A 23,622-nucleotide genomic window follows, 5' to 3' on the forward strand; every position below is an offset into this window, starting at 1 on the left:
CAATACATTTGGCATACAAGAATTTCAAAGAATATTAAAGAGCCAATACTTTTTATTACTATGAAAATTCATATACCGCTTGATTGTAAAAAAACTCAAAGCTGTTTACAAAAGATTTTAATCAGAATATAGACATAAAACAACTCTTAGAAACATATCCCAGTACTGATTGGTATTCACCTGTCTCTCCATCTGTAGTTTTCTTTCCAGTTCTTGTTTCTTTTTCTCTTTCAATTCTTCATATTGCTCTTGGGTTGGTAGAGACATGAGACCAAGCAATTTTTCCTGAGGAAATATTTTCAAAATATTGGTTTTTAAAAAAGGGTTCAGGCTATTAAGCTCTCATGCTTAAGCAGAACATGAAACTGCACAAAATACATAATATATCATTACAGTTACACTTACTTTAAAAAAAAAAAAGAACACCTTGAAATACTTCTCCATCAAATATGGTCAAGGCAGCTTACAATACAAGGAGTTGGATCCAAAGAAGATTATGTGGAATTCTTTTTATGCAATATGGCTCCTCTCTGCCCTACAGCCTCCTGTTCTCCCCCCCCCCAAAAAAAAGCTTCTCCTGAGCATGGAGGGATCCTCTGGAATGGTATAGGATGGGCCATGGGGGGACTATAGCATGATGGGAAGTCAGAGAAATTCAGCACAGCTGTTTCTATGCAAGTGGAAGTGCTTTTCCACTAATACAAAATATCTGGATCAAAGTCAAAGTGAAAAGGCACTTATGCCAATGAGAAGAAGTCAAACATGATCAATGTTAGCATCAAATGTGACAGAATTAAAATAGATCAATTCATCAATCAGTTGAAAATGTCTGAAAAACAGAATAGTTGCATCTGACACTTAAAAGATAAAAGCTTAGGTGTCAGGAAGATTCTATGCGGAGGGTATTCTAAAAGGGGCTTGGCCCCTATTCCACCCACCTAACCTCTGAAAGTGAAGGCATCTGCAGTAAAACTTCTAATGGTTATCTATTTAGCTAGTTGTTATTTTTAAGTTTTACACCACACCTTTCAACCTAAAAAATCCCCAAGGTGACTTACATTTCAATACGGTGGTGCAACATCTAAGAGAGACGGGAAATTAAATGGCATGTTGAGCCTCTCCTTAGCTCTCTGGTGTTCCTGCTGCCACTATGAGTCCAGGGCAAATAGCCCCTTCTCAGGAAGTATGTTCCAAACATCACCAGAAGGAACCTGTCACTAGGGAGTGAAGCTTCCCCTTGCACATGCCAGATGGAATGTGGTTCCTGGTTCATCTATTACATGATGGCACAGTCAAGGGAGATGTTAAAGGCTCTCACTAACTCTGATATTCCTACTACTATTGATCTAAGTAAATGGCAGATTCATAAAGAAGACAGCTCTTAAGGAACACTAAACCTAGAGCAGCCTTTCCCAACTAGTGGGCCACCAGGTGTTGTTGGACCATAACTCCCATCAGCCTCAGCCAGCATTGCCAATGGTCAGGAAAGATGGGAATTGTGGTCCAACAACATCTGGTGGCCCACTAGTTGGGAAAGGCTGACCTAGACTGTTTAGAGCAGTCGTTCCCAGCCTGGGGGTCATGAAGTCATCCCAGGGGGGTCGCAAAGAGCCTAGAGAAGATTTACTTATTAATTAAAAATTAAGTAATGGCTGGTCTGTGCACCACCAACTTGTGAGCCTGCACTGCATGCGCACACAGCCACTTCTGCCTCCCCCTCCTTCCCTCCATCCGGCACAGCCAGAGAGAGCTGAGCAGCACAGCGCTCAAGTGCATCAAGAGAAAGGCCCAGCTGGGCTTATTTAAGCTCCAGCACCCACCCACCCCCCCTTTTGTCACTGACAGTGAGGGAAGATTGACTGAGCTGATTGGCTCTGGCTGTAGAGACACAGGGACCCTAGGAAGGGCCACCTGCCAAAAAAATAACACGGTGGAGTCCCAGCACTTCCCCCATGAATGCATACCTGAGCACTCATTAAAAATTCACTGCATAGTTAACCTATAGTACAATGTATACATATCTACTCAGAAGTAACTCTCTTCATATTTATGGGACTTCCTCCCAGGAAAATCAAATTGCAATAACCAGACCGAACTAAGATTCTGTTGAAGCTTTGAAGATGTACTACTTTTGGGGGGGGGGGACATTGGGTTTTATACTACAAACATGCATCATTCTGGTTAAAGGAAGCAGAAATATATATCTATAATGCAAAGACTGCAGTCCTAACCAGGTCTCCTCAGAAGTAAGTCCTATAGAACTCAATAGAGCAACAGCCATAGGTTGGGTTGAGAGTTACTGGCTGACCCAAGGCAGTAAGTGAGCAAAAAAAAAAAGGATAAAGTAAATGGTTAAAATTCTTCCAAGCTACACAGGAAGTGGATTGGACTATGAAAGACCAACCCAAATTGTGTTTGTAGTTTTACAAATTTGTAGGGTAATACAATATCTCAGAGAGGAGGTCAGGTCTCCTACTCCCCTGGTGCAGTCACTATAACTGTCCAATTTCCCTGCTTTTTAAAGTTGGATAGAAATATCTGTTGGATATAGGTACAGTTTTGCCTATTACTGAATTTCTCTGCTTTTTAACCTGGGAGGTAAGAAATGAGATCCTGTGCAAGTCTGCTGAGAATGGATTGATCATTTGCATGCTTACTGAGTTCAGTGGGATTTACTCCCCTGCAATCATGCTTAGGATAGGTGAAACTAACCATGTGGGAGGAGGAGAAGGAAGGGAGGCCTGGAGTGGGCAGAGCAGGAAGAAGAAGAAAGAGGGAAGGGGAGGAGTAAGGGAGAGGAGAGGGAGAGGAGAGGGAGAAGGAGAGGAGAGGGAAAGGCAGGCCTGATCATTTACATGTTTATTGAGTTCAATGGGATTTGCCTCCATGTAATCATGCTTAGAATAGATAAAACTGACCATGGAGGAGGAGGAGGGGAAGGGGACAAGAGAGGGAAGGGGGAAGGGGAGGGGATAGCAGGTTTGATCATTTGCATGCTTTTTGAGTTCAGTGGGATTTACTCTGTACAATCATGCTTAGGATACATGAAATTGACTGACATGGGGGAGGGGAGAAGGTTGGGTGGGCAGGCAATGGGCAGAGGGAAAGCCCATTCCTTTCCAAAAGGAAAACATTGTGAACAGTATCATTGTTTTTCAGGGTTTCCCCCACCTTTTTATTCTACAGCAGACACAGTATTCTCCCATTCAAATTTAAACCAAATCTGTCACTGGCCACATCCACACCAGACCTTTACTTTACTTTAGACAGTCATGGCTTCCTCCAAAGAATCTTGGGAGGTGTAGTTTGTGAAGGGTACTGAGAGTTACTAGGAGAGGCCCTATTTACCACAAGCCCTACACAATCCCTACAATCCCCACAAGAGTGGCTGAGTGTTAAACCACTCTGGCCACTAGAGTTCTGTGAGGCGCCATCTCTGTTATCTTTTCCGCACCTATTGAAGTCCTTCCTCTTTCAACAAGCCTTTTAAGTTGAGACCTTATCCCGGTCTGCGTCTGTGTTGGAATTGCGTTTTAGTATTTTTTAAACTTTTTTTTAATGTTTGTAACCTTGTTTATAAAAGATGTCTTGAAAGCTTGTTTATTTCCCCCCTTTTTTACAAGACTTAGACCCTTTCAAGATTAACTAGGTTCATGTTTTACTTGACGACCGTGATCCATTTATTACGGATATGGTGGCGAGATTTTGTGTGGCAGCCATGACATGTAGAAAGAGTCTGGCCCAAGTATTTTAACTTCATTATAACCTTTTTGTACCTGGTCTGACTAATGTGTGTAATCTTGTTGTTTTAAATTTGTTCGTCTTGTACTGTAATAAACTAATTCATACATTTTTAAAGATGTTTTATTTTAATGTATTTTAAACTCTGTTTTTATGATGTTTTAAAGTGTTTTTAGTGCTTTTGTTTGCCGCCCTGGGCTTCTGCTCAGAGGAAGGGCGGGATATAAAGCAAATAATAAACAAATAAACTGCAGAAGATGAAAGTCAGAGTATGGGGCAGGATCCGTAATAGGATTACAGGTACTCTATGAACATGGCTGATTTTTAATTAATTTCAACCAATTATGAGACCAGTAACAGAAAAAAGTCCAACAGCGATCTGGATTTTTCTCTCTTGTTTTACACTTTGAACTCTCAATTCTCTGACTGTTTTGTGTATCACCATGAAAACTTTGAGGGTTGTTAAGCAAGTGTTTTTGTAAGGTTTTGTTCTGAAATGTGCTTATGGGAAGCATCAGAATGGCATAGGGAGTATTTTCAATTTAACATTGCAGAATGGGAGAAATCCATGCTGGCTATAGTATACAGCCACTCTCATGTCTGCATAATTAAATTTATTTATTTATTTAGCCTTTTCTAGTATGGAAATGCAATCATGAGGAAAATTTCACTTGTTGACATTCTGTCTGTTAGACATATTATTATGATTGTCAGATGGAGTTTCCTGAGCCGAGTGCTGAAGATGAGGCCTCATTGTATACAGATGGAACACCTAAAACCAGAGTCAAACCACAACTCAACCAGGCTCTGTTTACCACTTTGGGTGGTTTACTTTCATCTCCTTCCTTTCATTTACTTCAAAATTTGTTAAAAGTTGTTTATATTGCTGTAGCCTGTCCTGGGACTTTCTGGTGAAGGGCAGGTAATAAATATCATTATCATAATTGTTTTTGTGATGAATAAAAAATGACATTATTTAACACTTTATATGTATTTTTTCAATTAACAGAGCCTAAAATTACAACTAGTTTCATGAAAAGTTTTGAGGTTACAGAGGGGGTCCCATACTCACAAAGGTTGGGAACCACTGGGTTTAGAGCTTTATAGGTCACAAAAAGAGCATCCGTATATGTAGACTGTAGACCAGGATGGACAAACCTCTGGCCTGTGTGCCAAACTTGGCCAACCAGGCCCTCCTATTTTACTTGCGAGACCATTTGGGGGGAGCCACGCCCAACTGCCCTACACCTGATGTTATGCATGACATCAGGTGTGGGTCAGGTAAAGGCAAGGCTTCAAAGGGACAATCAGCAACCTAAGTGACCTCCTAACTGTTCCTTTGCTGGAGCAAGGCACACTCAGCTGATGGGCGGTGGCAGCTCAAGGTAGGGGAGCAATTCTCATTCAGTGAAAACTACTTCTCCCTCTTAGCACTAGAGCACAGCCCTTTGTAAACATCCCCTCCCCACTGCTCTTTGACCCTCTGGTTATTGGAGCATGAAACAGCATCACAGGGATGTTTGAAAGCCTTTTGTAAACTTCCCTGTGCTCCTTCTTGAGTCTTCAGAGGCTAGAGCAGTGTGGGGATATTTGAAAGCCCCTTTTGAACATCACTGCTCTTTGAACCACCAGAAACTGGAGGTTTAAAGAACAGCACAGGGATGTTTACCGAGGGCTGTTTGAAGGCCCTGCACTGTGCTCTGAAGTCCCAACAAAGTGCAGTAGCATCTGACATCACTATGATACCAGGTGTTTGACAAGTGGGCTAACCTATGGGACATCAGATGATTGACAGGAAAAAAATTAAATCTTCTGTCTAACCCTTTAAAAATTTGTCTGTCACTGAACTATGTAGCTTACAGTGCAATTCTATGCACACCTACTCAGAAGCAAGCCTCAAATGGGTTTTACTCCCAAGATTTGCAAAGGGTTGTAGCCTTAATTATGCATCAGGTTAACTGCCAGTTTCTTTTGTATGCATATCTCTACAGCACAAATGCAACATGGAGGAAGGATAGATCAGCTTCAAAGTACTTAACATACAATGTTTCAATGATTGTAAATCAAATAAACCTCAAATACTTTTTGTAAGTCAGCTGTTGAGAATAAGTAACTCCTAAAACTAGGAAAAACCCAAAATGCATGTTTAGAAAACAGGGCAAGGCAGGGCAGGGGATTAGGTGGTCAGAGAAAATAAGGATAGACTCAACACTGCTTTATCTTTCATACCTTTAGAGCTAGAGGAACTTATTTTATTGAAACATCACAGCATAACAAGTCAAGTTAAAAATACTCTTTTGCTGAGTATAGCATTTTAAACGGTTTGTGAAGCTAGCTTTTGGAACATTCAGTTTACCTATTTATACACACCAGCACTAACATACAATAAAATGATCTTCATCAGGCTCACGTGTGGTAAATAAGCATTACCTAGAGGTAATCAGGTAACAAGGTGTTTGTACCCTGAAAGCCCAATTATTTATGTTGGTATACAATCTTTAAAACTAGGTTGCTAAGTCTAACGACATGGGTGGAGGACCTTTGTCTCCTTGATGGCCGCACTCCCTCATGGAAAACTTTCCAGAGGCCAAAAGCCAGTGATGGGCAGGGCCAAAGGCAAAAAGTGGGTGGGGTCAAATGCAAACGTGGGTAGAGCAATGCAACACATGTGCCTCTTGCAGTAGGATACATTTCTACCATACAGAATCCTGCCAAGCAAGCAAGATTCTCCCTATCCTGGCAAGCAAAAGGCATTATCACATTTAAAGGACTCATCCCAGTCAGGCAGCAGCACTTGAGGAGAGCACGGAACAAGGCTGATGAGGGGAGTGGCCAGGGGAAACTCAAGGCTAGATGGAGAGGCATTTGGCCCCCAGACCCAAGATTCCCCACACCTGACTTAGAACATCCTCAGAAATTATTATCTGAGACATTAGCATGTCATCTTGTATTCTGTTTCCAAAGACAGCATCCTATGTACCTAAAAGCAGCTCATCTCTCATAGATGACCTACCTGTACAAAAAGTGTGGCTGAATATCTGATCATTCTCTGAAGTTGTAATGTTCTGGGATGAGGTTGTGGTTCTTCATTCAATCCCAGAGTCAGAATCTTCTTGCTGAACCAAAAAAACCACACATTTATCAGCATACCAACTTAACAGTCAACCATGAGTAATATGTAAGCATGTTAAACAAATTGTCAGACACATGAAGTCTTCCCCTTTATAAGTAATCAATTGTTGATGATGATGTTGTTGTTTTTAAAAAAGAACAGAATAATATAGTGATGTTGGTTTGCAGTACACACTTCATCACAATATTGTTATTAACACTCATGAACTCTCTCATAATAGGACTGTACTACACACACACAATTGCATACTGAAGTTTCGGCTTTTCTAAGGTAGTATACTCAAATTTTATTTCTTTTTGATACTGACTGCTTAAAATAAATATTAGGCAGGCGCTATCTGTTATCTTTTTGGTGCCTATTGAAGACCTTCCTTTTCAACAAGCCTTTTAAGTAGAGACCTTATCCCAGACTGAGTCTGTGCTGGAATTGCTTTTTAACTTGTTTTTAAAGTTGTTTTCTAAATAATTTTTAAAAGGTATTTTATTTTAATGTTTTTAAATATGTTTTGTTTTAAAAGGTTTTAAAGTGTTTTTGTTTGCCACCCAGGGCTCCTTCTGGGAGGAAGGGCAGGATATAAATTTAATAAATAAATAACAAATAAATAATAAAACATATGCAGCCTTTGAGCTATGTAGTTCCCAATTAAGGCCTCAGTACAATACAAATTAAGACTGCAATCAAAATTTATTGACTGAAATTAATTGGCTTAAACATGTTTGACTATGGTCTAAGGCCTCCTTCTTCAAAACTGATTTGAAGGCAGCCTACAACAGTATAAAAAGAATAAGCACAAAATCAAAATACAAATACAGAAGTCTCATTGTTTGAGTTGTATCACTTACCTTAAACCATCTATTAACTCATACATTTTTTGCACTTCCATCCTGAGACTGTTAGCATGCTCAAGACTGTAAGTTGTCTCCCCAGCACTGGAAGAAAACATGCATGTTTACATTTTTATAAACTGTCATCCTCGCCCATTCAGCAGTGTTATTTTGGGGTAGTTATATTTAAACCTTCCCCACCAGAGAGAGAGCCTGTCACTACAATTACCCTAGCAAGGGGCTTTGTTGATGCCTGCACAATTTTTGCAAATGTGTTTAGAAACCTATTCTATTATAGAATTCTATTATCAACTCTAAACATCTAAATTAGAAGCTTGCCAGGGCACTTATTAGGCATGCCACTTTAAGCACAACCTTTGAAAACGTGTTGTTCATATTCAAACAAGGAGAAGATGAAACCTCTAAGATAAATTTGGGACAGTTTATTCAAAAACCTCTTCTTCAGAGACAACTGAAGCACTATCTTCAAGGGACAAAGGCAATTTTGCAGGCCATTATCAGATAGCACATAAAACTTTCTCATGTTCATCAGGCCTGCCAACACCGTTAAGTTTCACAACATCAAACATTCACAAATATGCAGTACAAAATAAACAAAGTTAGAGTAAAGAAAGAAAAACACTATTTCACATCTAGACTGGCCTCACTGATCACCATTCAGTAAACAATGCCTTTTTTCTTCTTAATGTTCCCTGTGTTTCACTAAGAACCCTGCCAATCGATGACAGCAAGGCCATATGAACAAAGTATGCTAGTCAACAAGAAAATTATGTTCTAACAAGTGACCTATGTATTGTGTAAATTTCATCCTCCTTGTATACAGGGGTAGCCATCTACTCATACATAGGTCTATCTGCTCCCTAAGACAGAACTGGGCCACTCCTCCCATAGAGGATTGGGAGAGGTTGCCATAAAACTGGGTTCCTTATAATAATAAACATGCACTCGCAAATATCAGCTTACAGGTGTTGTAGTTTACCAAAAAAACAGCCCAGTCTGCGCTAAACTGTCCAAAATTACCACCCCTTAAGTTGCCCCAGTGAATTTTCTGTCCAACAAGTCTTCTGTCCTTCACTCTGCCTCAGAGTAGGGCTACTCTTGATCACACAAAAGCTTAACATACCGCAGTACTGGATTGTTAAGATCATGCCCAGACATTTCACCTATTAAACATTTTTGATAGATATACATTTGATGTCTCACTAGGCTGAAGGCAACAGCTATTGCTATCATATATTATTTAATAACGGATGTTATTAATGTAGCTGCTTCATCCAAATGGCTCACAACATGCAACAACATTTGAAAAGAAAACCATCTATAAAGCAAAAAAACTTACTAAAATACAAAATATCTGAACTAAAACTCAGGTAAAGGAATGATATGTGGAAACATTCCTCTGACTGTTATAACACAGGAAGCATTAACAACACATTTTTATATATTTTATCACCTAAAGGACTGTTCATACTTTTGGATGTGGTAAATATTGCTTGCATACAACAATTTTACATATCAGTTTTGTGTACTGAATAACCTGTGTGTGTACAAGTCAAGACCTGCTGTTTTATCCATCCCAGACCAAACTATTGAACACTGGACTTTGGATTGGATAATGGCAAATTCAGACAGGACATTTATTTATGCATCACACAAAACTGGTGTGGTTAAAAATAACTTCAGAGGGACTTCACAGAATCCAAAGTGGTGTTTGAGTTGGGTCTTTGTTAATATGACAAAAATTGTAGGTAGCCATGCTAGTCAATTAGAAAAAATCCAACAGCAACAATAGGGTAATAATTTTATTAGGACCTTTTATTAGAGATCCACCGTGGCACAGAGTGGTAAGCGGCGGAAACGCAGCCGAAGCTCTGCTCACGGCCGGAGTTCAATTCCAACGGAAGGAGGAAGTCGAATCTCCGGTAAAAGGGGCCGAGGTCCACTCAGCCTTCCATCCATCCGTGGTCGGTAAAATGAGTACCCGGCATATGCTGGAGGGTAAAGAAAGGCCGGGGAAGGAACTGGCAATCCCACCCCATATATATAGTCTGCCTAGTCAACGTTGCAAGACGTCACCCTAAGAGTTGGAAACGACTCGCACTATAAGTGCGGGGACACCTTTACCTTTACTGAGTTGTCAAAGTAGCAAGCCAGCTTTCAAATTCAGCATAATTCTTTAGGCTGCATGTTGAGCATAATGAGAAGGGGAGATTAAGTATACTGATGATTCCAGTTTGCACACTGGTGCTTGTTTGCCCACAAACATCCCACAACATTTTTGTTTTCCGTTACGCCCAGCTAGCTATAAATAGCAACTAATACCAGACTTTAGTATCTAATAAGAAAGAAAGAAGGTTGTGTTGCCCACAAAAAAAGATCACTAAAGATATACTCATTAAAAACGTAACTGAACAGGCTTACTTTAATGATTCTGCCATCTTTATGTATTCCGGGGCCTTCTGATCAACTTTTTCCATGCAAAGTTGGAGTTTCTTTTTTAGTCACAAACAACAACAAGATTAAGATAAAGTTACTTACAGCAACAAGAGTTCAGATACAAAAATGCTTCATGTGCATTCTGTATTTCCTACCTTCTGTGTGCATAACAACTTAAGAATTGGTAGTAGTTGCTAGGTTGACTATCCAGAAGATCAAGAGCTATTATCTCAGAACTAGGGTCTGCCAGGTGCAACAAGGTCTCAGATTTTAAAACCAGAACTCCAGATTTTAAAACCATTTCAAGTTAAGATATCTGAGGCTGCAATCCTAACCCACTTACCTGGGAGAAAGCTCCACTGAATTCAGTGGGACTTACTTGTAAGTAGTCATGGTTAAGAAGTCATGGTTAAGATTGCACTGTAAATCAGTACATCAGTTAATGTCACATTAATAACTGGTCTCTCTTCTGAAAGTTACAAAACTGGTTTACTCTGAGGCTATAGGCAACTAGACTGCTTTGATCCACTCATTGGCATGTTTAGATCACTATTTGGTTGTAGTTCTACCTGTTAGTGGTCAGGATCCTGGATCTTTCGAAGTAAAAAAATTAAGTTTAAAATTTTTGATACTACTACTCACAGCCAACCTGCTTCAGAATGAATCAGAAGAAACTTACTTAAGAATACCGCCTTAAAGCTTTCTTTAAAAACTATAAAGTTAAACTTATTTTCTCTTCCTCTTACCTATCCATGATCTATTTGTTTGAGGGTTGTAAGTCAATGACCCAGCCCTGTTTTGTGAACTGCATCTAGCATATTACGCTATTTAAATAATCCTAAGGAACTGCATAAGTTAATTATAACCAGAAAATCCCACTTCATTTCCAGGCCCTGTTAACAAGTGTCATTTTACCTCATATAGTTTCACAATGTCTGGCGTGTATTCTCTCTCATCAATCTGTTGTTCTCTTTTGAGCAGGGTGTCTTTACAATGTCTACAGCAGCGGAGTCGATCATCATCCTTGTCATCCAAGACAGAGCTCACACTGCTTATGCTACTGATGCTACCACGGCGAGAGCCCTGGATGCTGTTGGGTGAGCAATTTGGGCTAGTATGAGAGGCCAAGACTTCTTTGCTGGCAGTGGTGAGTTTGTCTGGAAAGATATATCAACAAGATATAATGGTCACAAGGCAATGGTCTAGCCATTAGAACATTGGTCTTGAACATGGGTTCAAAAACTCAGTTCAGCTCAATTCCAGTTATTCATCATAAAATGGAAAACAGCAAGTGCCAACTTTGTATCAGTGTTCTTCAGCTTTGGGTCCCCAGATGTTACTGTACAACACCTTCCATGATTCCTTGACCAGTGGCTAAGCTGGCTAGGGATGATGGGAGTTGTAGTCCAAGAACATCTGGGGACCCAAAGATGAAGAACAGTGGAATCATTAGGAAGAATTAAATCAGAATCCCCTTCTCCTCATCTTTAGCCTTTACTGCACTTAAGTGGAATTTATTTCCTAGAGAGCCATTTTCCAATTACCAGTTCATCTCAACTTTCAGCTTTCTTATAAAACTGCAATTTTTCTATGTTAACCAACAGATTTTTTAAAAATAAATAAATAAACAAGATTATATACCATTAATTCTCAACATGACCTATTAATTCCAGCTTATAATACCTTGAATCTCCTCCTTATATACTATATGGGCTTGAAGACATGCAGAATAATAGTAACAGAAGGAAAAATTTTAATACGTAAGTTGTATTCTTTAATGGCTGAGTTTCCTGGATATTGGATTCAGGAGATGGAAGGAGACGCTAATACACTGGACTTCTTAAATCTGCTACAAGGGTAAGAAATGAAACAAAACTGAAATGAAAAATGACAATGAAACATTTCCCTTGAATTACACTGTTACGTTTGAATGGCACTGAGGCATAATTTAATAAATATATAAGAAGAGCCCTGCTGGATCAGATCCAAAGGCCCATCTAGTCCAGCATCCTGTTCCCACAGTGGCCAACCAGATGCATACAGGAAGCCTGCAAGTAGGACATGAGCATATGTTAGTTCTGCTTCAGCAAGACCAGTTCTTCTATATGCTTTGTAATTCTATCTTTAATAATGCTTTACATCAGTTTTCCATGAAGAGATATTAACCCTAACCCACTTGAAGTTTTCCAGATCCCCCTGATCCCTTTTGAAAAATTGGTGTTAACACTGGCCACTTTCAAGTCCTCACATACGGAGGCTGATCTTAGGGCAATTTTTGTTAGAAGATCAGTAATTTCACCTTCAAGTTGTTTAAGAACTCTTGAGGGAACACCGTCTGGACTTGCTGATTTGTTAGTTTTTAATTTGTCAGCAAGGCCTAAAACTTTGTCTCTTGTCACTATTATTTGCCTCAGTCCTTCGGACTCCCATCCTGAGAAAGTTAGTTCAGACATCAGGCACATGGGTCCAAGACATCTATAGAATACTGTACTCACTTGCAAAAGGGAGGCTGACCAGTTCCATGCACTTCTTGCACATGATAGACCCACAAAGGCGGCAGTGGTGACGTCTGTTCCGTATGCTGAACTTGTTACCACAATCCGGACAAAAAGGCACATCCTGATCATTGACCCAAGGCACAACAGACTTCTCTATTGCTGAAACAGGATGAGAAAATCTATCAAACATCTCCAATGAAAACCACAGGGGAAAATATTAGCAAAGGTCAAGTATGCTGGCACCTACCTCTTATCTTTGCAGAATCTGTATTGGTTCGGTCAAAGGATGTTAGCTGGAAGAAACCCAGAGGAGTTAGGACAAGTTTTCTACAAGGGCAATCTTTACAACAGTTCAGTGGAGATCTCAAGCACCTTGGTAATGGAAAGATTGTATTCTACTAACCTAGCAGATAAAAAAAGAAGCCTCCAAAGGTAGGAGCAGAACCACTGTAATAGCTTGCTCCCAACTGCCACCTCCCAAAACTGCTTCAGAGGGATACTGTGGTCAACAGTATCAAAAGCCGCTGAGAGATCAAACAGAACAAGCAGGTTCGAACTCTCCATCTCTCTCACAACAAATGTCATCAACCAAGCCAACCAAGGCAGTTTCAGTGCCATGACTGGGCAATATCTGGAGATGTGTGAAATCCAAAGGATAATTATATTCCAATCCATCCATTAGTCTATGAGGTGCAAATTAAGTCAGTTCACTTAAAAATGTGAACCAAACAAAATTCTCCTGCACACACCAAAAGCAATATTTATGTGAAAAGTCAAAGAGTAACCCATTTACCTTTTCTAACCTGATGATTAATTTATTGACTTCCACAACATAGTGATCAATTCTGGCTGCTCTGTGCCTCTTAAAATCAGAAAGATGGCTCTTCATAGCACCTGGTAAGAAACAACTGGTGAGAGAACTTGCCAAAATCATTCAACCCTGTATCTTTAATTAACAGGCAGTTTAACCAAGTTCTTGTTTCTCTCTCATTCTCATATGTGCTGCTCAGGCTGAACATTCAGGAGTATCTTGGCTGTTCCCACTGCTTCCAATTGGCTCTTGCAAACATTTTTACGGGCTGCCAGGGAATGCTATATTATAAGCAGATCTTCAAAGCACAAATGCATTTTTAAAACAAGCAATGGCGTGACACTGTTATAAATTTTCTATTTGCCCTGTAGTGTAAGCCTAGGTCTCAATCAAATACAAAACTAAGCAAGAACACTCAAGGACAAAACAAATGATCAAGAAACAGAACTTCAGTGTTTGTATAATTTTGCACTGGATTGGGGCCCTGGTGTTTAGCTGCTCTCTTATGTTTAAAAGACCTATTAAAGCCTGGTAACTTTACATCATTATGTATAGACCACACTGGAGATTGGGATACTGCCCAATGAAAGTTTCATGTTATCTGCATCATTCTTGATTGCTTACCTAATTCTTGAGGCTCCCACATATATGGATCCACTCCACCATAGCTGTAAGATTCATATCCCTCCTGAGGCCCCCCATCAGTTCGGTCATCTTCCAGTTTCAACAATTTATTCTTTGCTTTTTTAGCTTTTTGGAGCAGATCTGAAAGAAGATCAAATGCTATTTATCTCACACACACTCTTATTTAAGCATATTTGTAAGAGTTACCTGTATTCTCCTCAACTTCCTTGTGGTATTTGCCTCTGGAGACCTTGGGCAATATATTTGACCATTCTGCCTTCACCCTCCTGCATCTGTTGAATGTCAGAATCAGTTTTTTACCTACTCAGAGGAATAGGATCAGAAATTTGCAACAACAACAAAAAGCTCTGAAGATGTGTATAACTGTGTAAATGCTTCACATCAGAATAAAGCCCAATAAAATACTTCAACTTGACCTAACCTGCTGGGAATACAAATGTGCCAGTTAGTCAATCAGTCCAATTATTAGCAGCTCACAGGAATATTCTGTACCCAGAGACAGGCTTAATTTGGGAAGCAATTTGTGAAACAGAACACCGGACAAAGTAAAATACAAGAGCATTTTATAAGGGTTGAACAATGACGCATTTAATAGCCCTTCAGAGAGCTGGGAAACCAACTTGTAACATGTGAAGGAAATTAAAGCATCAACACAACTAGTTGCTTTTTGCAATTCACTGTGCACTGACTACAGAGTGCTTGACTATTTTAAACAGAAAAAGCATCCCATAATTAGTGACTGAACACATTACACTTCTTTCGTAGCTTAAACTATTCTTCAGCTCTTGCTACTAATTTGTATATTCAATGGCTGAAACTGTATGATTACTAAGCTCTGTTCCCATGCCATGTTTTATTCCATAAGACTGTTCCCAAAAGACACTCTGAATGTCTGAAAGCATCATTGAGCACAGGTGGATACGTCAAAATCACCATGACAATCAGGAATATTCCTAAGCTAGAAGGAGCTTGACTAGGTTTGTGTCCTAGGGGAAAGAAAAATGTTCAAACTCTTAGTGTGTGGTATTTTATTTTAAGTTACTAGTGTGATTTGTGAAAGCATGTGCATGTGGCTAAAAATGTTATGTGGCAAACAGTCCAAAGACAGCAATATAAAACAGACAGTATTTTCTACTAGATTAATTTCTATCATTTAATTTTTGTTTCCTTTGTTTATTAGCTAGTTTTCCCCTAAGTAACATCACAGTAGAATTTGAAGCCTGAACACTTTCACCAACAAAAGAAAATCCAGTAACAGGATCACATTACTGTGTTGACTTTGCTCTAGTACATACTTTCAGCACCACTGCCAGCTCCTTGAACAATTCTACTTTCTTCTCAACTCTAAAAAGGAATGAAATTATCTTTGGCCAAGTTCAGCTCTCAGGTCAATAAGATGGCAGAAGCGGTCAGTGGAGTGGCAAAGATGAGGTGGTGCTGCACACCTGGCTTCCAGACGGCAAGCATTGCTGCCACTTACCAAGAAGGAGGCGGCCAGGTGCAGGGAACATAGTACACTGTGGGCTCAGAGACAATCCGATGCTCCTGCCACTACACCCAAACCATGCTGGGTTCCCAGTGCCTTGCCGCTGTCTCTCTCAGTAAACAGCAGCAACACTTGCCATCCAGAAGCCATATATGTACAATGCTGCCCAGCTGCCGCTGCCCCTTCACGTCAACAAATAATAAACATTGTGGACCATTATATTTTACACAATAAAAGTCAGAGCAGCTATGGCTTTCCTTACTTTTAAGTTGTCCTTTGACATCTTTGTCTTCACTTGAATGTTCTTCTTCATAATGAGACTGAAGCTGATAAAATGACTGCAGGTCCTTCAGACACAGTGGACATAGAAAGCCCTCTCTCACCTCCCCAGGGTCATCAAATGGAGGTGTGTAGCTCGTTGCCATTGTGGTCCAAGGACTCCAAAGATACTGACAAACTCCAAGCCTCAACAGCAGAGGAAGAATGGTATGTCATTCATTATTAGAGTAGACCAATAGCAAGGAAGTAATTTTTGCTCTTGTTGCTCGTGCAAAACATTTACCTGAAAGAGACCAGGAACAGTTTTAAATAGGATGACCCATTTAACTCAGTAACATTATATACATATATTAATGCTTTTTCACACACACACAAACACACACACACTTGTTTTATTTATAAATGTAGTATATACATCCAACAATATGAATACACTATAATAAAAATGTTTATTATACAGATTTAAAAAATCAACTCAATAAAAAAAATGACAGAACACTCCAAACTACAGTAAGCAAATGTAATTTATCCTTGGGTAAATTATGCCAGCATAAGGTACTCCTATTCCATACTTCTTTCATGAGCAGGTCGACTGCTGGCTGAGACAGGCCAAGCCTGACAGAGGGAAAACAAGCCTTTACAACAGAGTTTGACTTACATCACCCTTTTTGCCAGTGTAACCTCCACTGTGTTACTAGATCATTTGACTGAGCTGACTGGAGTTTGGAATACAGATAAGTCTCCCCCTGCATGCCCCTTTTTTGGGATTTACCTGGTCTAGGTTCAGCCAGCTTGGAGGACTTACACTGATATATCTCCAGCTACGCCAGGATGAGGGAGTTCAGCCACCTGAGCCCAAGCTCAGCTGGAGATCCACCCATTCCAAACTCCACTCATCTCGGCAGATCTTGGGTTTGGATTGCTCCCTAAGCCGTGTCTGTGTGGTAAGTATGTTAGTTTTAAAAATTAGTAAGTAAACATTGGAAGGAAAAAGGGTACTCTAAAACTACCTTAAGAAAGAGAAAATTCCATCTAAAATAAGCCAAATGTAGTGTTTATTGTATTCAAAATGTAACTTGTGCAAGAAGAACTTCTATTCGCGTAACTAAACTTCCCCCCTCTCCTTCTGCCATCACCCGCAAATCTACTCCAGAGATTGAGGGAAACCCCTGAGGCGATTTGGTGATGTGGAGCTGCCCAGGAGGATGAAAGAAAGAGAAGTTCCACTCGTGCAATGACCAGATTGCATACGTACCATACACTTAAAGCACATGGCTCCACCCCACCCCGAATCTTGGGTACCACTCAGAGAGCTACAAGCATCCTTAACAAAGTATTTTTCAGGATTCTTTAGGGGAAGTAGTGTGCTTTAAATGTATTGTGTATATGCAGCCTTAGTTGGATATAACCCATGGAATTCTATTTCATCTTATCCCCTTGTATTATCTTGAGTCAATTCAAAATACAAAAATTGAAGAACAATCTGAAAATACTAAAGAGTAATGCACTTTTTAATAACACCCAATGCATTTCAGCACAGAAACACATTGGGTATTAATAAAAAGTGCATGTGTCTTCAAACTTCTTGAGACTGGCTATTTTTTTTGTTTTTTCCATTGTATGCTTCCCGTTCTGAGTGTGTGGGTTCTTGAATCTATTAACCAATAGCTAAGAGACCCCATTATGGGGTTTTAGAAGGCTCCCGAAGTTTTGTGTGACCAACCTAAACCTTCTTAAAATGCCTATGGTGCACTCCTATGCATTTTTGCTGAGAAGTAAGTCCCATTGCATTCAATGAATCTTATTCTCAAGTATGGACAGATCTGTAGCCTAAGTCACTCTGAAATAAAAAGACAAAACACCCACATTTTTGCAAGAACTGTGATTCTTTTAAACAAAAAATGAAGGATTTATTTAAAAAACATTTAAAAGAAACCCAGGTGTATACGCCAAGTGAGGTTCTGCAAACATGCCTGGGATGAGGTTAACATTTCCTCTCATCTAATAAACATCCAGCACTTTTGAACTACTCCATCTAGGTCATTCACAAGACAAGACAACCAAGGCGGTTAGGGCGGGGAAGATGGGCAAAGTCAACAGGAAAGGAATGCAAAGCAGAGGGAGAAGTGGACTGTTTCCCAAGCAAAACAAACAAGCCTGTTCTCCAAAACAGTGTTCTTGCACAATATTTGACTATTTCATCTTTAAACATATTCCTACTCTGTAAATTTAGATTGTGTTCATGCAATCCCTCAGCCCTGCTCAAATGGCTTGTTATAATGTCTATGCTCTTTTTGCAAACACATTCCCTAGAGCTAATCTACTTAATTTCGGCTTCAGTTTTTCTTCTCTGATACTTCTCTTATGACATGTGACATCAGATGTGGGGAACCTTTGGTCCTCCAGATGTTGCTGAATGACTGTTCCCATCAGCCCCAGCAAGCATGGCCAAGGATGATGGGAGCTGAAGTTCAGCAACATCTGGAAAGCCAAAGATTCCCCACATCTCTGCTGCATATTGTTTTTACTAGAATGTCCTAATTTTCAGAGAACAAAGCCTGGGAGCATTTTTTGCATCTGTAGAGCTGGCATCTTAATCAAATTTTGCTTCCCACAAAAACGCATCACTGGATTTTAAGAAAATTGAAGCATGCAAAGGTCCACAGGGTTTGTCTGTTTTTTCAGTGTGGACAATAAAAAGTTAAACATAGGATTATATATGTAAAAGCCATGGTACTTTTAAGTTCCATAGATATGCTGAATATGTTACGTGAGGATTCTAATCCACATTAGCAATTAGCCTTCTTCCCACATTACTCACATGTAGACAGCAAGCATTGTGAAAGATGTGGGCTGTGCATTTAGCTTCACCCCAATGTTTTTTGCTCTTCCTGCACCCTCCCCAGATTCCACATAATTTCTGCAGTGAACAGCCTTCTTGATGCATGGAGGCTCCCCCATACAATTTAAAACTTAGGGTTCTAAATTGTGCAGGGAGCCTCCAAATGACACGAAGAGCCTCTTCACATATATAGAAGGATTCATAGAACAGAAGTTATGTTCAAGATGGCGACGGTGGGAGCAGAACAGCACTACGTCTTTGGGACAAAGCATCCCCTTTCACCATGCTTCCCTCTAAAAGTGTAATACCCATGAAGGGGATATGGTGAGAAAAAGAACCAGGTGGCGTAAGAAACATTCAGGTTGATCCAGTTTCAAAGGAAAAAGGCCTGATTTTCTGACCAGACATTTCCTTTGCTATGGTTGGGAGGAATGCTTGAGAGTGTATGTGGAAGATTGCTAAAGATGTATTTGACAGATGTTACTGCGGGGAGGAAGTGTGGGTGCAGCTTCTATTTCAGTTATTTTGTTTAGTTGCTAATGAGACAGATGTGGAATTTTATTGTAGTTTTGTATTTAATTTGTATTTGTAATTTTTTATGTTTAAGAGAATATTTTGTTTTCCTGTTAATCATGCTGCTTTAATGTTTTATTTTGAAATGTTCTATTTGATGATTAGCAGTACAGAAATGATCTAAATAAACTAAATAGTTAAATATACACACCAAGAGAACTAGACACCAAGCTTGAGGTGCCAATTCAGTAATTTGAAGGAATCATAACAGCGCAAGACTGAAAGACAAAAAGGATCATGCAATTAACCGCAAACACAGATTAAGGAATGATCCTGTATATTCATCATAATCCTTTTTCAAAAATTAGTTTTGTCGGTCTAGCAGCATGTCACAAACAAAGACTAGAAAGAACAAAAGTACAACACAACACAGTCAGGCAAGGCCTGTTGGTCAAGAATGGCTCAAGTAAATGGCTCTATTAATAGCAGCTTCAAAGCACAACCATTGTCCACCTAACCACCTTCACGTTCTGTGGAAATTGGGTAACTCACACAATCCACAAGGATCAGTGCATACTCCCAAATTTCAACATATCAATATATTCATAGTCATTACCCAGCCCCTCATAACAAGACATGCTCACTGCAATGACAAATAGATATCCCCCTTCCATCCATCCACTCACCCACTCACGAAAGCATCAGAACAAAAAAGAAGTGATATCAGAATAATCTGTACCAGTCTGGACTGGAGATGAGGGGTTCTGCTGTTGAATGCTCCCTCATTTTTTTTAAAAAAAAACCTTCCTGTAAATAGAAACCTAGTACATCGGGAAAGGTTTTAGGCCAACCTTTTGCTTGATGTACTAGTTTTCTATTTGGAAAGACCTTTTCCCACTGGGAAGCATTTAAGAACATCACCCTTCACTTTCAGTTTGAAGTGGTGTATCCCATTCTATCACCTCCACATGCCATTGCCTCACTGTGTTGCATTTACATGAAACCAAGATGGGGTTTGCTCCTGATTAGCATGCGATTCAGAAGAGGTAAAGTCACACAGATGGCCCAGGCACTAGCAAAATGATAGTGAGGGAGACTTCCTTTTGTTCACGCAGGGCTCTTGCACCGTCAACAGCTGCATGACAGGTGATGCAGAAAGCTTTATCTCTTTTATCTCTGTACATGGCACAGCTGTGAAAGGCAAACACACACACCTACATACATTCACAACAGCCAGTCAGGAAAAGGAGTAGCATCCCTTGAGAACAATCAATACTCATGTGGCTCCGGTTAGAAGAGTGAAAAGGAGTTAAGAAGAGCAGGAAAGGAAGGGGGCGATTGCTTTTTGGAGTGGGAGGGGCACCCTTATGGAAACCCGGAGAGGCAGGAATCTGAAGAGGAATTCCAGCTGCTTCCGCGCCTTCCGAAGGGGCGTCATCATCCCAAACACACTCACACTGGCGCACCCCATGAATTCCACTCGGAGAGAGCAGCAGGACAAGGAAGAGGGACCACCAACAGTCTGGATAAGAACCCCTCGTCTGGGAGGCGAAACGAAAGCCCAAAACTACGCCTGGGCCAGGGAAGGAGCAGGGCAGAGGGAGGGGCCTCAGGCTGTACGTACACACGACTCCGGCTCACCCGAGCGCTGCAGAGAGCCCTGAGGGGGGAGGAGGAGGCACACCTGCGCGAAAGGGGAAGGAGGGGAGAGAGGAGGGGCGGTTTTCATCTCAACCTGGAGGAGGCGACAACAATGACACCTGAAGGGCCGGATCTTAACTGACCTGAAAAGGGGGGGGAGGAGAGAGGGCCTCCTCGCGGACAGCATCTGGACGAGCGCCGAAGCATCGATGGCAAGAAGGGAGGGAGGAGCTCTCGTCCGAGGCAGGGAAAGGCTGCTGTGTCGAGCGCCGAGCAATCGATGAGAGGGAAGGGCGGGGCAATGGAACTTCAGCCTCTGTGGTTGGCGCAAGGGAAGGGAGAGGAAACTAGACAGAGGGTGGCTCCTGCGCCGTGTGCGCTCGCTGCTGGTTGCTTATATCTTCCTTCCTGGTGAATAACCGTGGTTTTGGAGCAACTGCGCATAGGGAGCCGCTTTGGTCCATGTAGCTCGATATTGTCTGCACTGACTGGCAGCAGCTCTCCATGGTTCTAGACTCGGTTCTCTCCCAGTAGTACCTGGAGATGCCGGGCTTGAACCTGGAACCTTCAGCGTGCAAGGCAGATGCTCTCTTGCTGAGCTATGGCCCTTCCCATAAAGTTTAGAAACAAAAGCAAGAAATGGGAGTTTATTTTTTTGCTGCTGGAAGCTACAATCTGTACTACAGTGGATGTTCTTCAGTCTTTCCAGGTGTGGGACCAAATCATAAAGCTACTTGTCCTGCTAGACAACTAGAATGTTTGAATCTCATATTGACAGGAATGCATCAAATTGGTCTATATTTCTCTCTATAAACTATCATCCTTCTGGGCAACTTTATATGAGTGTGCATGTACAGAAAGAAAAAAATGAAACAATGTCAGCCAATATTAAGAAGAATAATCCCTCTGGGTAACGAAATATAATATTTAGGAGGAAATGTGTGCTTAAAGTGTAGATAAAGGGCATAAAAATGGGATTCATGAATGGAGTTGAATTGATGGATAGAAGCACCTCTCAGACAATGAAGATGTTAATGAACTTGGATAGCTGTTTGTTCCACTGGCAATTTAACCTCATAAGGAATACTTAAGGACAATTGTGCACTAGTAAATGTAGCTTAAATATTCTGATGAAGTAGATATTTGACTGTCACTCTCCCAAGGGGGCTGAATAGTGTTATTATTGAAATGCATCCTAGCCAGCACGAAATGTTCATCCACAGTGCGAGTAAGTAAAGTAATGTTCTATGTAAATTCAGTCAGATTTTTGTCAAGCACACAGAATGTTCATTCTCTCACCACAATGGGTTTTAGAGCACTTTCCTTAATGAGATAATTCCTCCATGAAATTGTGCAGCTCTCATTAAATTGCGTAAACTGATACAGGAAGTACGATTGGTTGTGACCCTTTAAAAAAAACACCTAAATTTGGTTTTAGTGAACTCTTCTGTTGATGTCGGGGATTGAGACACAGGCAATGGCTTCATTAGGAAACGGAAGAGACAGAAATACTAAGGCAAAACACCCGATTGCTTAAAGTCAAAGACGGCAGTCTGCAACCATTATAAACCATTACATAGGCTTCTATAGGCCCTCAGTGTTCTTATGGATTAGAGTAAAAGTAAACTACCTTGGATGCAGATGAAAGAGAGCAAGGCTTTTAAATTGTGACTGCATAGGTGGGAATGTGATTTGAGAAAACCACTAGATGGTGCATGTGAGGCGTCCTTCCCTGGCTCTCCCTGTCAGGTTCCTACCTGCTCGTGGTTACTGCCTGTCTCTAGGCACCACCAGGGACTCCACCAGTCCGGACCGCTCTCTCTTATGATTTCTCTCCCCGCTCTAGCACAGATCTCAACAGATCCCCCTGCTAGGCAACCACCAGTAACGTCCCAATACTAGTATTCCCAGAGACTCTGAATACTGGTATTGTTATTCTCTTCACTGCTGCCACCATTTGTTACAGTTCCCCTTCAGCCTTGGTCATTACCTTACCCTCCCTTCTGGTCTGTGAAACCCCAGCCAAGGATCAGGCCTTTGGTAAACCAAATTAAGTATTTATTACAGATAACAAAGCTAACAAGATTAACAATATTTCTTCTTAAGGCACATAAGCATATGGTTTTACTCAATACTAATCCGAACTCCACCTCCCTCCTGGCAAACAACTCTCTAAACCCCACCAAGCAATCCACTCTTTCTCTTCTCCCCCCCAGATTCCACAATTCACCACCTCACATTCACCCAGATTTACCTGTCATCCTTTCATTTATACTGTCAGCCATTTTAAACATTCAGCCAATCATCAAGCATTCTATTGCCCATTCACTCCCCCTCCTCTTTCACTACTTACCATGTATACTCTAAACAACCAGCACTTACCATATATACACTAATATGTAGGAACATCACAGTGCAATTAGCTCATCTGAAGTTTAAAAAAATCCTTCTGTTGTAGACAATAGCTCTGAGATGCAGAACAGGCCTTGGAGTACTGTGCTGTGAAGAAATGAGATATTTGAGAAAACATCCTTTGTTTTTTGCTGTTGGTGTTACAATCTGAATTATCACAGGACCAAGTACACCACTTTTAAAAATATTTTCTGCCTCCAGTAATGATTATTTACCATCAAAGAGTTTTTCTTTTAAATGAATCTGTTTGAAATAGAGTGTTAAAAAGTGCCAAGCATTTTGCAAACAACTCAAAGGGGCAATAAAATAAAATAAAATGCAAGTGGCTCAGAAAGCATAT

The 23,622-nt window shown here is 40.6% G+C and overlaps 1 protein-coding gene across 8 annotated transcripts in view; it reads right to left on the bottom strand.

Annotated features, from left to right (window-relative positions):
• The window catches only part of RBSN (rabenosyn, RAB effector), a 25,026-nt gene extending 3,894 nt beyond the window's left edge, over positions 1-21,132 (bottom strand). The window contains exons 1-12 of one of the 8 annotated variants that reach the window (XM_061618458.1): positions 20,871-20,980; positions 19,441-19,507; positions 15,858-16,157; positions 14,089-14,229; positions 13,447-13,547; positions 12,901-12,946; positions 12,651-12,812; positions 11,071-11,312; positions 10,141-10,211; positions 7,717-7,803; positions 6,755-6,857; positions 181-285 (exon numbers count right to left, since the gene is read on the bottom strand). In XM_061618458.1, coding sequence (XP_061474442.1) covers positions 181-285; positions 6,755-6,857; positions 7,717-7,803; positions 10,141-10,211; positions 11,071-11,312; positions 12,651-12,812; positions 12,901-12,946; positions 13,447-13,547; positions 14,089-14,229; positions 15,858-16,020 — 1,221 coding nt within the window. In that variant the 5' untranslated portion in view covers positions 16,021-16,157; positions 19,441-19,507; positions 20,871-20,980. The other 7 variants (XM_061618461.1, XM_061618460.1, XM_061618463.1 and 4 more) reach the window with 7 other exon arrangements.
• Positions 21,133-23,622: the final 2,490 nt, after the last annotated feature.

This window comes from Rhineura floridana, chromosome 3 (genome assembly GCF_030035675.1).
Source record: "Rhineura floridana isolate rRhiFlo1 chromosome 3, rRhiFlo1.hap2, whole genome shotgun sequence".
Taxonomy (NCBI): Eukaryota; Metazoa; Chordata; class Lepidosauria; order Squamata; family Rhineuridae; genus Rhineura; species Rhineura floridana.